This window comes from Aristolochia californica, unplaced genomic scaffold (genome assembly GCF_029961685.1).
Source record: "Aristolochia californica isolate CCGP_79_NKW_82.1479 unplaced genomic scaffold, dmAriCali1.0.hap1 SCAF_1, whole genome shotgun sequence".
Lineage (NCBI taxonomy): Eukaryota > Viridiplantae > Streptophyta > Magnoliopsida > Piperales > Aristolochiaceae > Aristolochia > Aristolochia californica.
The window spans coordinates 9,151,640-9,164,067 of record NW_027181770.1 but is presented as its reverse complement, the minus strand read 5'-3'; the positions used below and the strand labels follow the sequence as shown (position 1 = coordinate 9,164,067).

Genomic DNA, 12,428 nt, shown 5'->3' with positions numbered 1-12,428 from the left:
AAAAAAAGTATATATTTTATAAAAATAATTATCTGTTTAAAATAAATATTCCAACGTTTTTTTATTTTACTGTCATTTTATATAATAAAAAAATCAAATAGATAAATTTGACTCCTCTCAGTTGAGCCTTGGCGGTTAGGTGTTCCTAGCGGGATGTCGACCAAAGAAACATGCAGACACCCTCGCTACCCTTCTCCATGTCTCTTCCCTGTCGTCCTCTCAGACTGTATCGACGAGAATTTGAGATACGTTTTGTCCTCTTTCAAGGACGATAAGCTTCGGACAACTGAACTAGGGCTTTCAAAGCAGTACTGCTCCGAGCTCCTCAGAGACGAGGGGGACAACCACATACACAGCAAAGGTGAGTTTGCTCATTTTGTATCATCGCTTGGGTATTTTGGTCGTTAACTCCTTATTATCGGATGCCTCTTTATGGTAAAGCGGGAGGGCACATATTGAGCTGGGATGCTGGGTATGGGTGATCGGCACCTTGCTCAGATAACCATTGATGGATTTCTCTGGAAATTAAAACAAAAAACAAAAAAAATGTTGAGGAATCATCTGTGACCTGTTGCATTTCAAAGTGATGTTTTGGTTTGTGTTTTTAATGTGACCCGCTGGATTAATTATTCCAGCTATCATGGATATATAGTGGCATTTGGTAGTCTGAGGGGACGGAAGGGCAAGAGTAATGTTGAAGGCTTCGGTTCTTTGAATTACGGGATGGATTTCATCTTGTGAATTTGAGCGTTAAATCCCTCAATACAGTTGAATTGTTTCAGCTTTTCTATTCTTCTTTTCTACGGAAAGACAAAGAAACTGAATTGTTTTATCTGTTGAATGTTTTTATTTGCATATTTTCAGATGCTGTGGATAATTACGGCGTCCCTTTATGCCCTCTTTACAAGCGACTGGCATCAAATTTGTACCGATGCATTACTTCTGGGACTTCATTGAGAGCGTCCCATAGAATTGAAAATATCAAAGAAAGTGAACTGATAAAGCAAAAGGAAAATGAATGGAACAGATTGTTATCAGAGAAAGGATTAGCACTGTTGAAGTTATGTAAAACCATTTTATATGTATTACTTTTCTGTTTCTTTATTCCTGATCAAGCCTAAAATGTCACTTAAGCGGCATATTGGTAATTTAACAGACCCTGAACGCTGTAGAGTTTGAACTTCATGTCCAAGAACCCTTTTTTACGCAGTTAAGAGGTAATATTTCAGTTTTTATTATAATTCGCACTGTTCACATTGTAGCAAAAGACTATTAAATATGTTTAAAGTTACAATCTTAGTCATGCTTTATGTTATGGGCATTGTCATATTCTAGCAATTTAGTATTCAATATTATGTACATGACCAATCTTTTTTATTTTATTTTTTTGCTTTATACCTGGGTTAATGCATGACCTTGTGAAACAAGTTAAAAGTTCCTGATTCTGTTTTAATTTTCTGATACTAATAACCTGGATTTTAAGTTATGACTTTCAGAAAAAGAAATGTTAGACTTCCGTTCTGAGAAACAGTTTGAAATTATTGACAGATGGCCTTAAAACAGTGGAAGGAAGTTGTGCTGTTGGCAACTATAATAGGTATGAGATTTTTCGAAGAAAAAAAAATGATGGACAAATTGGTAGGTTTTTGGCATGCCTTTATCAAAAAGACAAAAAAGAAATCTCTTTGAGTTGTAATATCTATTCCTTGAAAAAATTTGGGTGCTCTTATCAACAATGTGATGTAGGGATACTTATTCCTTGTGACTATGCGGTTGGTTTGTTACTTTGCATCTACATTTCTACCCACTTCTGGTGCACACTCAGTCACAGAAGGTTATCACTATGTCTTAGTAGAATTTGACTAGCAGTAAGAATAAAAATCCATTCTAAGGAATGTTTGTCTACTCTAATGTGCTAATGAAAATTTTGATTTACACAATTTGGACTATCCTTTTATAAGTGCATTGCTTGTTCCTGTCATTCATCAGTTGATGCGTGCGAAGTCACATGGATTAGCTGGTAGAGCAAAGGGCCATCTCCCTCTTATTAAACTGTGAAATTTTCTATTGGGAGAATTGCTTTTCCATCATGATGTGTATAGACATAGGACTGCACCCTTTGGCCATTTTCTGATATAAGGGTTTTAAACCTAAACTTACACAAAAAAAAGGAGAACAGAAATCTGATTACTCTTGCCTCCTCCTTGTACTGCTTGGCTTTCATATCGACTGACTGTAATCCTTTATGTGCTTGTCTGTTTGTTTGCTCGTTTCTTCCTCAGAATTGCACCAGGTGATCTGCTACTCTTTAACAAATGTTTGTTGCTGGAGGTTCAGGTGACTATGCTTGGCATTTGTTTCCCTTATACTGGAGGATAACTATTCAATAATAGGAATTTTTTCTTTTATTTTTTCATGAGCTCATAAAAACATACATAATTTTGGTAATCCTAATAATGTTAAGTTCTCTTGTTTTCTGAAAAATGGGGCCTTCTAATCTTCTGACAATGAAGAAACTTGGGATAAAATTTAAAGGTACAGAAAGAAATCCTAATTATTCTGTTGCAATTTAGTATTATGTGAGTGCGTTTTAGAACTTCAGTAGTAATAATAGGCTTCATGTTGAAGCAAATTCCCAAAAACATGGTTGTATATATTGCATGTTGCTTTCTTGATTAATATTCACCTCAGTTCGTAGCAGTAAGTTGCCAAATACTTTTGAGATCATAAGATACATGTTCTATACAATGCAGTGTGTCAGACAGTATCCTTCATTCTCCGAGATGATGAAAGCAGAGGGCCTCTCCAAAGTTCTTCCTGGCATCACAAGTATTGAAGAAGGTAGATGCATTATCTAATTGAATCCTAATTGTCATTTTGTATATATGATGAAGGATTTGGTTTATTTACTTAAAGAAATAAAGTGATGTTCTTTAACCTGTATAAAACTTTTCTGAAATGCAGCAGGTGTGTTTGCTTTTTCTACTCCATTTATGGAGTAAAAGCCATATCTTGATAATTACATTTCATATCATCTAAGAATTCAAATAGGAGTCGAGCATGGAGAGTGTGTGAAGTCTTTGAAATTGATAATCCAAAACTTGAATGAAGAGGAAAAAAAGGATAACAAAGAGTCTGGAAGGTGAAAAGAATGATAAAATAAAATCCATTGTCGAAGAAACGAACAATAGGAAACTCTTGTCCTCTTTCATTCTCTTCTTTTTCTTAGAAATCTCTTTCTCATTGTGTTCATGAAAAGAAAAACTAAAGGAAAAATCTTTATTTTCCTGATTTTAGGTAATTTGATATTCCAGGTGTGCAGATTTACCGAAAATTTTACACAAAAGAGAAGGAAAAGATCAACAGTGTCCTTGGAATTTCTGTTTCAAGACCAGCTGATCAACCATACATTCATGTGACAAGCATACTTTCTGTAAGTTCTCAGGTGTTTCAACGAGCCAGTTCGAGGAATGGCAAACACGGGTTCTTTATTGTCCATTTTATCAAATAATTTGTAGATGATCGGAATAGACTTTTTTTTTTTTTTTTTGGGGGGCGGGGGGGGGGGGGGGGGGGGTGAATAGTGAGCAAATTTTATTAAAATGGAAAAGTCAAAAACAAGACAAAACTAAGAGGGGGTGGGGAGGTTATTGTGCACACAAGCTGTTGTAGAATAGCCCTTTTTTTAACAAAACCATTTGCTCATCTTAATACATGGTACCGAGAGCTTGAAATGCATGAAAAATATAAAAAATTTCATCAAAGATATGGCTGAACCCCCAAGTTGGATCCATGTTATTTTTGCACCTGCTAATAACCATCACAGGATCAACCCCAACAAGTAGCTGGCCAGGAAATTTTGCATGAAAATTCGAAGACGTGATTGTGGGAAGACATCTGAGCTACGACTAAGTAGAAGGGATACTCTAATTTGTAAATTATTGTTTTACAAATCGTATCTCATCATTCATCATGCTAGGTTCAGCTTTTATTGTGCTTGTGATGTCATTGCCAATTGATGCATGCAATATCATGTCCTGCCTTAAATAAGAAAGCCTTCGGATTTTTTGTTTTTGTTTTTCGGGGGTTGGGTTATAGTGGTATAGGAAGAACTTTGGGTTTGGTGCAAACTGCAGGCACAGTTCCGGATGCACTACCTCCTTCAAGATCAGCTCTGTTGTCATCATTCATTGTACCTCATCATCAGAATGTGAGGTCCACATTCTTGATGATCACTCTTCTCCTTTTTTTTTTTTTTTTTTTTGTCTCTGTCTCTATGCTAAAGAATGATGCTGTAATTTGTTGTGAACATTCTGTCTGAAAAAATGCTCTTATTTGTTTTTCATGTAACTCAGACTTGAACTTGCAAACTTGAGGTTTTAAGTAGAATTCTCTGGTGACAATGCCAAACACTGAAGCCAATAAAAGAGACATTCTGGCTGTTGAAAATCACATCTAACCCAAAATTGTTATATAGTATGACTACACAATTGTGAAAGCCCAGCTTGAGTTGAGAGAAAAACTGCTAGAATGTCTATCATAGTCAAAAGGATTTTCTCTTATGTAATTATGTCTTTCTGCTTGTTGAATTGGAGGTTAAAGGCAGTACCTTAACAACTGGTGCAAGGGCATTATCTAAGCATGTCAGCCGGAGCAGGAATAGCTGGTGGGGTGCTTTTAGTGGAAATGGCAAGTACTTGATCTGGAACGGTACCTGTTTTATGAAGAACCCTTCATCAAACTAGACCTAAAAAAGATTTACATGATAAAGTTTGTCAGAAATATATCATATTGTGTTTTACACTTGGCAGATTGTTGCTTTTCATCCAACTTGAAGGAATGATTACTCTTATTGCTTCTTTCAGATTATGATAAAAACCAGACTGCCTTAAAAGTCATTAGTCACTTAATAACCAACTGTTGTTGGATGAATGTCTATATCATGCAACCCCATGGTGGTGTTTTTGAGATCAGGGTTGTGGAAGGCTATGGTGCGCGCTGGTCTCAAGATGGTTTAAAGGTACTTTATTAAATCAATCTCATCTTCTTCTCACGCATATCCGCTGATATCCTAAAATTTGTTCATGCTATGCCAGTTCATAGGGTTTCTTGAGCCATATACAGAGGACGGCTACTCCAATGGATGGAAGCATTAGTTTCCTGTTAATTATACTGGTCCTGAGGTACAGATTTTGAAGAAGGGCAGTAAGTTGAACTTTTGAAGTTGTTAAGTGGATTTTTGCTTCTTTTTGTGTGTGTGTGTGTGTGTGTAACTGCTGCTGTAGGTTTAAGTTCAGCGCCTTAAATTGAATACGCACCTCTGCTACCCACTAATGTCTCAATCTTGACTTGGAAAACATGAAACTCCATTAAGGGGTATGCCTGCAGAAAGTGTAAATTTAAGTGGAACTCAAACTGTCAGAATCACTTTTTCTTTGACAGTCCTAGACTGATTTCGACACAGCCAAGCGGGTTCCAGCATTTAGGTAATGTCTTATTTCTGTCACTGAAAAGGGTACGAGTACGGAGCTGAACTTCTGATCACTGTGGACGTTCGAAGAGAAAAAGTTGGGAATAATGGCATAGAGCTGAGCAGAAGACATCAGTGGAGATAGTTGACCTGATTGACAACGAACCCACGGGTCGTTTCTTTTTAAGCAGATGAATTTTGGCACTTGAGTCGTTTCCTGTCCTCTACGGTGGCCCAGATTTATGTTTGGTTCCAATTATGAATGTGAAAATAAACTAGCTTGGAGGCTAGATTGTTTTGTTTATTCTGACTCGATGAGAGCAATTCTTTCTTGGATTATGATTCTTCTTTAATCAACTGGCTGATGAAATCTGACAAGGTCAAGAGTGCCATTGATCCAATATAAAAAATCATTTGGTGCAAAACATGCGAAATGGTTATCTCAGTCATTCGATCATGATTGGACGGCTGAAATAGTCATTGATCAGAAGGTTTTTCGTACTCGGGTCAAGAGATTTATTGGATCAAGTTGTATAAAGATATCTGAACACACTCAGAAAAGGAAAACATGTTAGATTTTGGTTACCCAAGAGAAATATGAATAGGAGAGAAGAAAATAAAGAGAGCCGAGGCACATCATTTTTCTATATTTATCCAAACAAGAGGTTGAGGCACATCATTTTTCTATATCTATCCAAACAAGAGGTTGTGGTTATCAAGTAAATTGTTAGCCCTTTCTGTAGCCATTTGTTACATAGAATTCTTACCAAAAACATATGATTTTCATAGTAATTGTTACTTCAAAACTAACAAACATTTTTGTTAATATTTTCCTTTTAAGGTCGCAAATGAGGGGTTAGTGCACTTTTATGGAGGAAGGGAAATGAAAAGTGAAAGTGAAATAGAAAGTAAATCATTTTTTCACGTTAGAAAGTGTACTAGAAAGTACTTTCTTGTGTTAGTGTATAAATTAGAAAATGTAGTGAAAACAAGAGAATAAGTTACTTTTATAATATACCTAAAAAAACATGGTTACTTTTATAATTAGTAATTACATATAATATTAAAATATATTAATAAAATAAATAATAAAATAAGATATTTTATTAATAAATTAAAATAAATTGTAGTTTAGACTATATTAATACAATAATCACAAGTTAAAATTAAATTATTAATTTAATTATTTATAAAATATAAAATACTCAAACAAAAATGTTTACTTTTATAATGTCTAGATACTTGATCAAATTCTTAATTTATAAATATCTTAAGGAGTTAAACGTCTTAATTCCAAGCTAATTAGAGCAATAATAATAAATACAGAAGAAGGAAAAAACAAGCACTGAAAAAAACACAAAATTTATACAGGTTCACCTCAAGGTGAGACTACGTCGTGTCTTTCGCTGCTACAGTAATCCACTATAAAGATGAAATAGTTTACAAGAGAATTGTACACACTTACATGTATTTTCTCTAACCTCTCTCTTGGGCCGCAACTCAAAATGCTCCTCAAATGAATGATCAAACCCTAATAGTGGCACCCTCCCAATTATAAAAAGAAAAATAAGGCAACCATTTTACAAGAGTGAAAATCCCAAACTGCCCTTAATGAAATAACAGTCAATATATCGTAGATCTGGCGGGGGCTCCACCCCCACGACAACCTTACCATGAAGGTCGATCTATGTACTAACTCAATGTAAGGCGTTGATTAGGCTCCACAACTTAACAAATTATCACTCTTAAATTAATAATTTAATTTAATTTAAGTGTAACAAATATAATAAATAAATAAATATGATATTTTATTAATAACATAAGATAGATTTTAATGTAGTATAAATTAATAGTATAATTATGAAGTAAAATAAAATTATTAGTGTAATTAATTATAAAAAATATAAAAATAAAATACCTTAAGGGGAAATCGAAGAAAGGGAGGAGTTGAGAGAAGGTGATTGGGGAAAAAAGATAATGTGAGAGGGAAATTGAAGCCAAAAGGGAAAAATCAAAGAAAGAGAGAAATCGAAGAAAGATAAGAGCTAAGAAATGGCAGTTGGGGAAAAGAGAATACCAAAAGGAAATTGAAGCTGAAAGGGGGAAATCGAAGAAAGAGAGACATATAAGCTAAGTGGGGGAAATCGAAGAAAGAGAAGAGTTGAGAGAAGGTAGTTGGGGAAATCAATAATGCGAGAGGGAATTTGAAGCTGAAATGGGGAAATCAAAGAAAGAGAGAAATTGAAGTCGAATGGGGTGAAATTGAAGAAAAATAAGAATTGGGAGATGGCAGTTGGGGAAAATAGATAATGCGAGAGGCAAATTGAAGCCAAAAGGGGGAAATTCAAGAAAGAGAAAAAAATCGAAGCCGAATGGGGGAAATCGAAGAAAGAGAAGAGTTGAGAGAAGGTGGTTGGGTAAAATAGATAATGAGCGAGGATAGGGTTTAGTGAGACGATTGAGAGGAAGGCGTCGAGGGCACGACAACACAACGAGATGACGAGAGGAGGCAACATGACACCATGGCGAGATGACAAAGACCATAATGTCGAGAGAGACGAGAGAGATGAGGGTTGGGAAGCAGAGATGAGGATGCAGGGAGCGTCAAGAGAGGAGGATACATGGAGCGTCGAGAGAGAGGAGGATGCAGGGAGTGTCAAGAGAGGAGGATACATGGAGCGTCGAGAAAAAAGAGGATGTAGAGAGTGTCGATTGAGTGAGTGAAAGTGAATGAACTAAGTGAACCCTCAGAATTCACTTTCACTCATTTTACACTGGAATGAATGAAAGTGAATTACATAGTTTATTCACTTTCACTTTTCCTCGTGGGCGCACACTAACAATTTGGGTAAGTGACAATGAATTTGAGTTCATTTTCACTTTCCCTCATGATACACTAACAGGCCCAAAATGATTTTACAAATGGAAATGGATGAGGAACTGAGGAGTGCCTCAAAAGAAAAAAAAAGAAATCAATAGGAAATTATTTTAATTATAATACATTTTTCTTAACAACATAGTTCTATCGAACACTTCAATATTTATTTTAACCATCTGAAACTTTTTTTGGGTCTAAAAAACTAGTAGAAGAGACTAAACACATTCAACAAAAGGAATACACGTTAGATTTCATTTACTTGTCCAGTAGGTGCAATACAGATCGTTCTTTCATCATAAAAGCCGTGAAAAGAATGAAAAAAGGAAGAAAATAGGAGAGAAATATTCTATATTTTGTAGTTTAAAATGGACTAGAGAGAGAAAGTAGGAAAGAAATGTGAGAAAAGAAAAGAAAGAGAAAGGGTACACATGAAAAATTATTTTCTATATTCAACCTACTTTATCTTGATGAAAAAAAGTTTTTGCTTTACAATTTTTTGTCAAAAGTGTAATGACAAAGTCCAAAAGAATGTGGCTTAAAACCTAGTCCAAGAAAAGAGCTTCATGTACTTGTCCTTGGCTAGCTGCTTGCCATGGAAATCCAGTTCAAGAAAAGAGGTCATTTAGTCCGTTTTGGTTACTTGCCTTCGAAAATTCCCTGTCTTCAATCCTAAAGCCTCGGAAAAATGACTTCTAAGAGAAAACGAGTGAGAGAGAGGTGTATTATACTTTGCAACCCATGGATAAACGAGTAAAAAATTTTGAAGGAAGATGGGAAGGATCCCAATGAAAAGTCCCAACGAGTAACCCCCTCCTTTTGCTTTAACAAATCTGTAGCTATTAACAACCATCAGAATGAGAAGTGAGAAATGAAGTTCCATGGGGATCTCTTAATTTTCGTATTGCTTAAACAAATTGAGGAGCAATTGCAGGCATTCCATCCGATGAAGCTAGCTATTAAACCATTAAGCTTCTTGGAACATTCTGTCTTTAAATTTATATCAGCCTTTGGCATCATCATGCTTCAAAAACTTAAAACTCGCCAGGCACTTCTTATTCTAATCGCCTGGCATTCGCTTTCGCATTTAAAAACTGCTCATATTTGTCTGGAAATTGTCTGTTGCTCGAAACTGATCATATTTCTGCGGAGACATGTGATGTGGGTCTCGCAGGCTTCAGAGAAGAGATGCTGGAGAAGAGTTGGAGAAGATGAAAGGGTATCCTTAAAAAAGGCCACAACATCACATCTTTCTCCTTTTCCTTTACAATCTGCATTTCCTCAATGATTGGTAGGTGACGAGGGTCATGCAGTCGTCTTGTCCTTTTTCTCCAAACCCTAGTAACGAATAAACTTGATCTAGATACCCCCCTTAATAGAATTTTAAATGGAGAAAAAAAATGAAAGGGAAGATTGTGATGGAATGGACTTTGGTCTCCATGGATGCTTACAGGTGAAGAAAGAAGAGAAAGAGAGGGTTCTTTTTTAAGGAGTAAAATAAGTTTATGTTTTGTACCCTTGTTGGTGGTTTATATGTCTTAGGGATGTGACCCTGACCTTGTCTTAGAGACATTAAAACCACCTCTATCTATCATATTTCGCCATAAAAATTGCTTTAGTAAGACAAGTGATCAGATTTTGAATTATCCAAATTTGTTTTTATTAAGTCATGTTATTCCCTTTTTATCATATAATACATATGTTAGTATCAAATACAATTAAATAAAACTTAGAATAGTTTGGTTTATAATATGTGTGGGATATAAAAATACCAGGGTTTTCCATATTGTCTCTCCTCTTTCCCTCTTCTCTCCTCTTGGATCATCATCCATGGATGCTAACCTGATACCATAACATGGACATCTCCCTCTATACTCCACACTCCCTTCCCACAAACCTACAAAGCCATGCCCAAGAAATCATGCAAAGCTCCAGCCAATCCCACACAAATCACACTTCAACGTCCGTCAATCCCTCCTCCGACTCCGGTGATTCCGCCGCCACCGGGAAATGGGCGGCTAGGCTCCTCCAGGAGTGCGCCAAGGCCATCTCCGACAAGGATTCCACCAGGATTCATCACCTATTGTGGATGCTGAACGAGCTCGCATCGCCTTACGGAGATACTGAACAGAAGCTGGCTTCTCACTTCTTGCAAGCTCTCTTCTGCAAGGCGACGGACTCCGGCGATCGTTGCCACAAGACGCTGTCTTCGGTGGCGGAGAAGAGTCACTCGTTTGAGTCGGCTAGGAAAGTGATACTCAAGTTTCAGGAGGTCAGTCCCTGGACTACGTTCGGCCACGTCGCGGCCAATGGAGCTATACTGGAAGCCATGGAAGGGGAGACGAAGTTGCACATCGTCGACATCAGTAACACTTACTGCACTCAGTGGCCGACCCTGTTGGAAGCCCTGGCCACGAAGAACGACGAGACTCCGTCTTTGCGCCTGACGGTGGTGGTGACTTCGGCGGCCGCCCGGTCCGTCATGAGGGAAATCGGGCGGAGGATGGAGAAATTCGCCCGACTCATGGGTGTCCCCTTCGAGTTTCACGTCGTGAGCGGATTGGATCGCCTGGCGGACCTCACGAGGGAGGAATTGGGGTTGCGAGAAGAAGAAGCGGTCGCCGTGAACTGCATCGGTGCATTACGACGGGTAGACGCCAAGGCACAGGGGGCGGTGATCAGCATGCTCCGGTCACTCCAACCCAAGGTCGTGACAGTGGTGGAAGAAGAAGCGGACTTCACCGGATCAAGGGACGATTTCGTCAAGTGCTTCGACGAGTGCTTGAGGTTCTACGGCCTATTCTTCGAGATGCTGGAGGAGAGCTTTGTCCCGACCAGCCATGAAAGACTGATGCTGGAAAGGGAATGTTCCAGGAGCATAGTCCGCGTACTAGCGTGTGATCAGAACGAGGGAGGGATCGACTGTGAGAGAAGGCAGAGGGGAGGACAATGGTGCTTAAAGCTCAAGGAAGCCTTCTCTCCATTTGGGTTGAGCGAAGACGCGGTGGATGACGTGAAGTCACTATTGAAACGGTACAAAGCAGGGTGGTCGTTCGTGCAGGCCGAGGGAGACGAGTCCGGACTGTACTTGATGTGGAAGGAAGAAGCAGTTGTCTGGGCTTCAGCCTGGAAGCCAACCAGTTAGTACCGATCAAGTCTCTGGATAATTCTTCTTCTTCTTTCTCTGGTCAGGAGAGAATTAGGGTTTTGGACAGGAGATATATGGGTTGGAAATTTTGAGTCTTCAATGTGTATCCAAAAAAAAAATAAAAAAAATCGTGATTTGGGATTGATTCATGTTGCTTTTAGCCTTTAGTTTTCGTTTTCTTTGTTTGGTGGTGGATGTTCTTTTGCACTTTGCAGGCCTTGATTATCTCCTTTTACGTCCCATTGCTGTGGCGAGCTGTTTTTTTCTTTCTCAACTTCACCTTGTTGTTTTGATGCGATCTTCTTATATGTTCTAATCCACATATAACAGGCAAATTGAAATGTGAACTCTCAGTTGCATCTCTCTTGTGATTTAGCCATATTAGATCAATATTCAACTCTGCTTCAGATGTTTAGATTTCGTTTCTTTCTCTCCCACCAACTTTCCCACTGCCGATATACCTCCTTTGTTTTTCTTTTAAATATGTATACGTATTGTAGAACAATGGAATGGAAGTAGTGCAAGAATATTATCCATGTATAATTGATAAGAGAGCAGAAGTTTCAATCATTTGTAACACTGTAATCAATAATAGAAATGTGAAGAGTTGCAGAATGACAAGCACCGAAGGTGAGCTTGTGGGTCCACAAGTTGACATAAAGGAGTAAATGCAACCTTGGTGGCCTGCATAATGTACCTAATCAGAATCCCAGAAATGTCTTCTTGTCTCGTCACTTCCAAACACTAGCCTGGAGACTGGAGGAATTTGCAGGTCCCCCCACCCGGGTAGTGGAAGCTACTTTTCTGGATTTAGATAAGGCTGATGAAAAGTAGCCATCACCGCTTCTTAGTCACCATCTCTTCCATGAGATTATTTCGAGGTTTCCTTCTTTGTTAATTCACTTCTCTTTTGTCTCTCCAATCTTTCCGTAACT

General features: G+C 37.8%; 2 protein-coding genes across 6 annotated transcripts; both read left to right on the top strand.

Annotated features, from left to right (window-relative positions):
- Positions 1–143: 143 nt before the first annotated feature.
- LOC137958730 (uncharacterized) lies at positions 144–5,832 on the top strand. Of its 5 annotated transcripts, none has more exons than XM_068805863.1 (11): positions 144–361; positions 865–1,061; positions 1,157–1,217; positions 1,549–1,597; positions 2,283–2,337; positions 2,754–2,841; positions 3,315–3,433; positions 4,596–4,689; positions 4,866–5,020; positions 5,097–5,183; positions 5,515–5,832. In XM_068805863.1, exons 1-10 carry the CDS (start codon positions 154–156, stop codon positions 5,154–5,156), a joined length of 1,086 nt encoding a protein of 361 aa, XP_068661964.1. In that variant the 5' UTR covers positions 144–153; the 3' UTR covers positions 5,157–5,183; positions 5,515–5,832. The 5 variants fall into 5 exon arrangements, with proteins under 5 accessions (XP_068661964.1, XP_068661947.1, XP_068661954.1 ...); XM_068805846.1 differs by having other exon boundaries at positions 5,443–5,832; XM_068805853.1 differs by having other exon boundaries at positions 5,097–5,205.
- A 4,324-nt stretch (positions 5,833–10,156) lies between these two features.
- Positions 10,157–11,815, top strand: LOC137958720 (protein SHORT-ROOT-like). The gene has a single exon (XM_068805818.1). It carries the CDS (start codon positions 10,201–10,203, stop codon positions 11,488–11,490), a length of 1,290 nt encoding a protein of 429 aa, XP_068661919.1. The 5' UTR covers positions 10,157–10,200; the 3' UTR covers positions 11,491–11,815.
- The last annotated feature ends 613 nt before the right edge of the window (positions 11,816–12,428 follow it).

Excerpts from the sequence above, each read along its gene's own strand:
- LOC137958730 (XM_068805863.1), top strand. The coding sequence starts at position 154 with ATGTCGACCAAAGAAACATGCAGACACCCTCGCTACCCTTCTCCATGT. Across the intron at positions 1,062-1,156 it reads AAGGATTAGCACTGTTGAAG|ACCCTGAACGCTGTAGAGTT; the intron begins TTATGTAAAACC and ends GTAATTTAACAG. Across the intron at positions 1,218-1,548 it reads CTTTTTTACGCAGTTAAGAG|ATGGCCTTAAAACAGTGGAA; the intron begins GTAATATTTCAG and ends AATTATTGACAG.
- LOC137958720 (XM_068805818.1), top strand. The coding sequence starts at position 10,201 with ATGGACATCTCCCTCTATACTCCACACTCCCTTCCCACAAACCTACAA.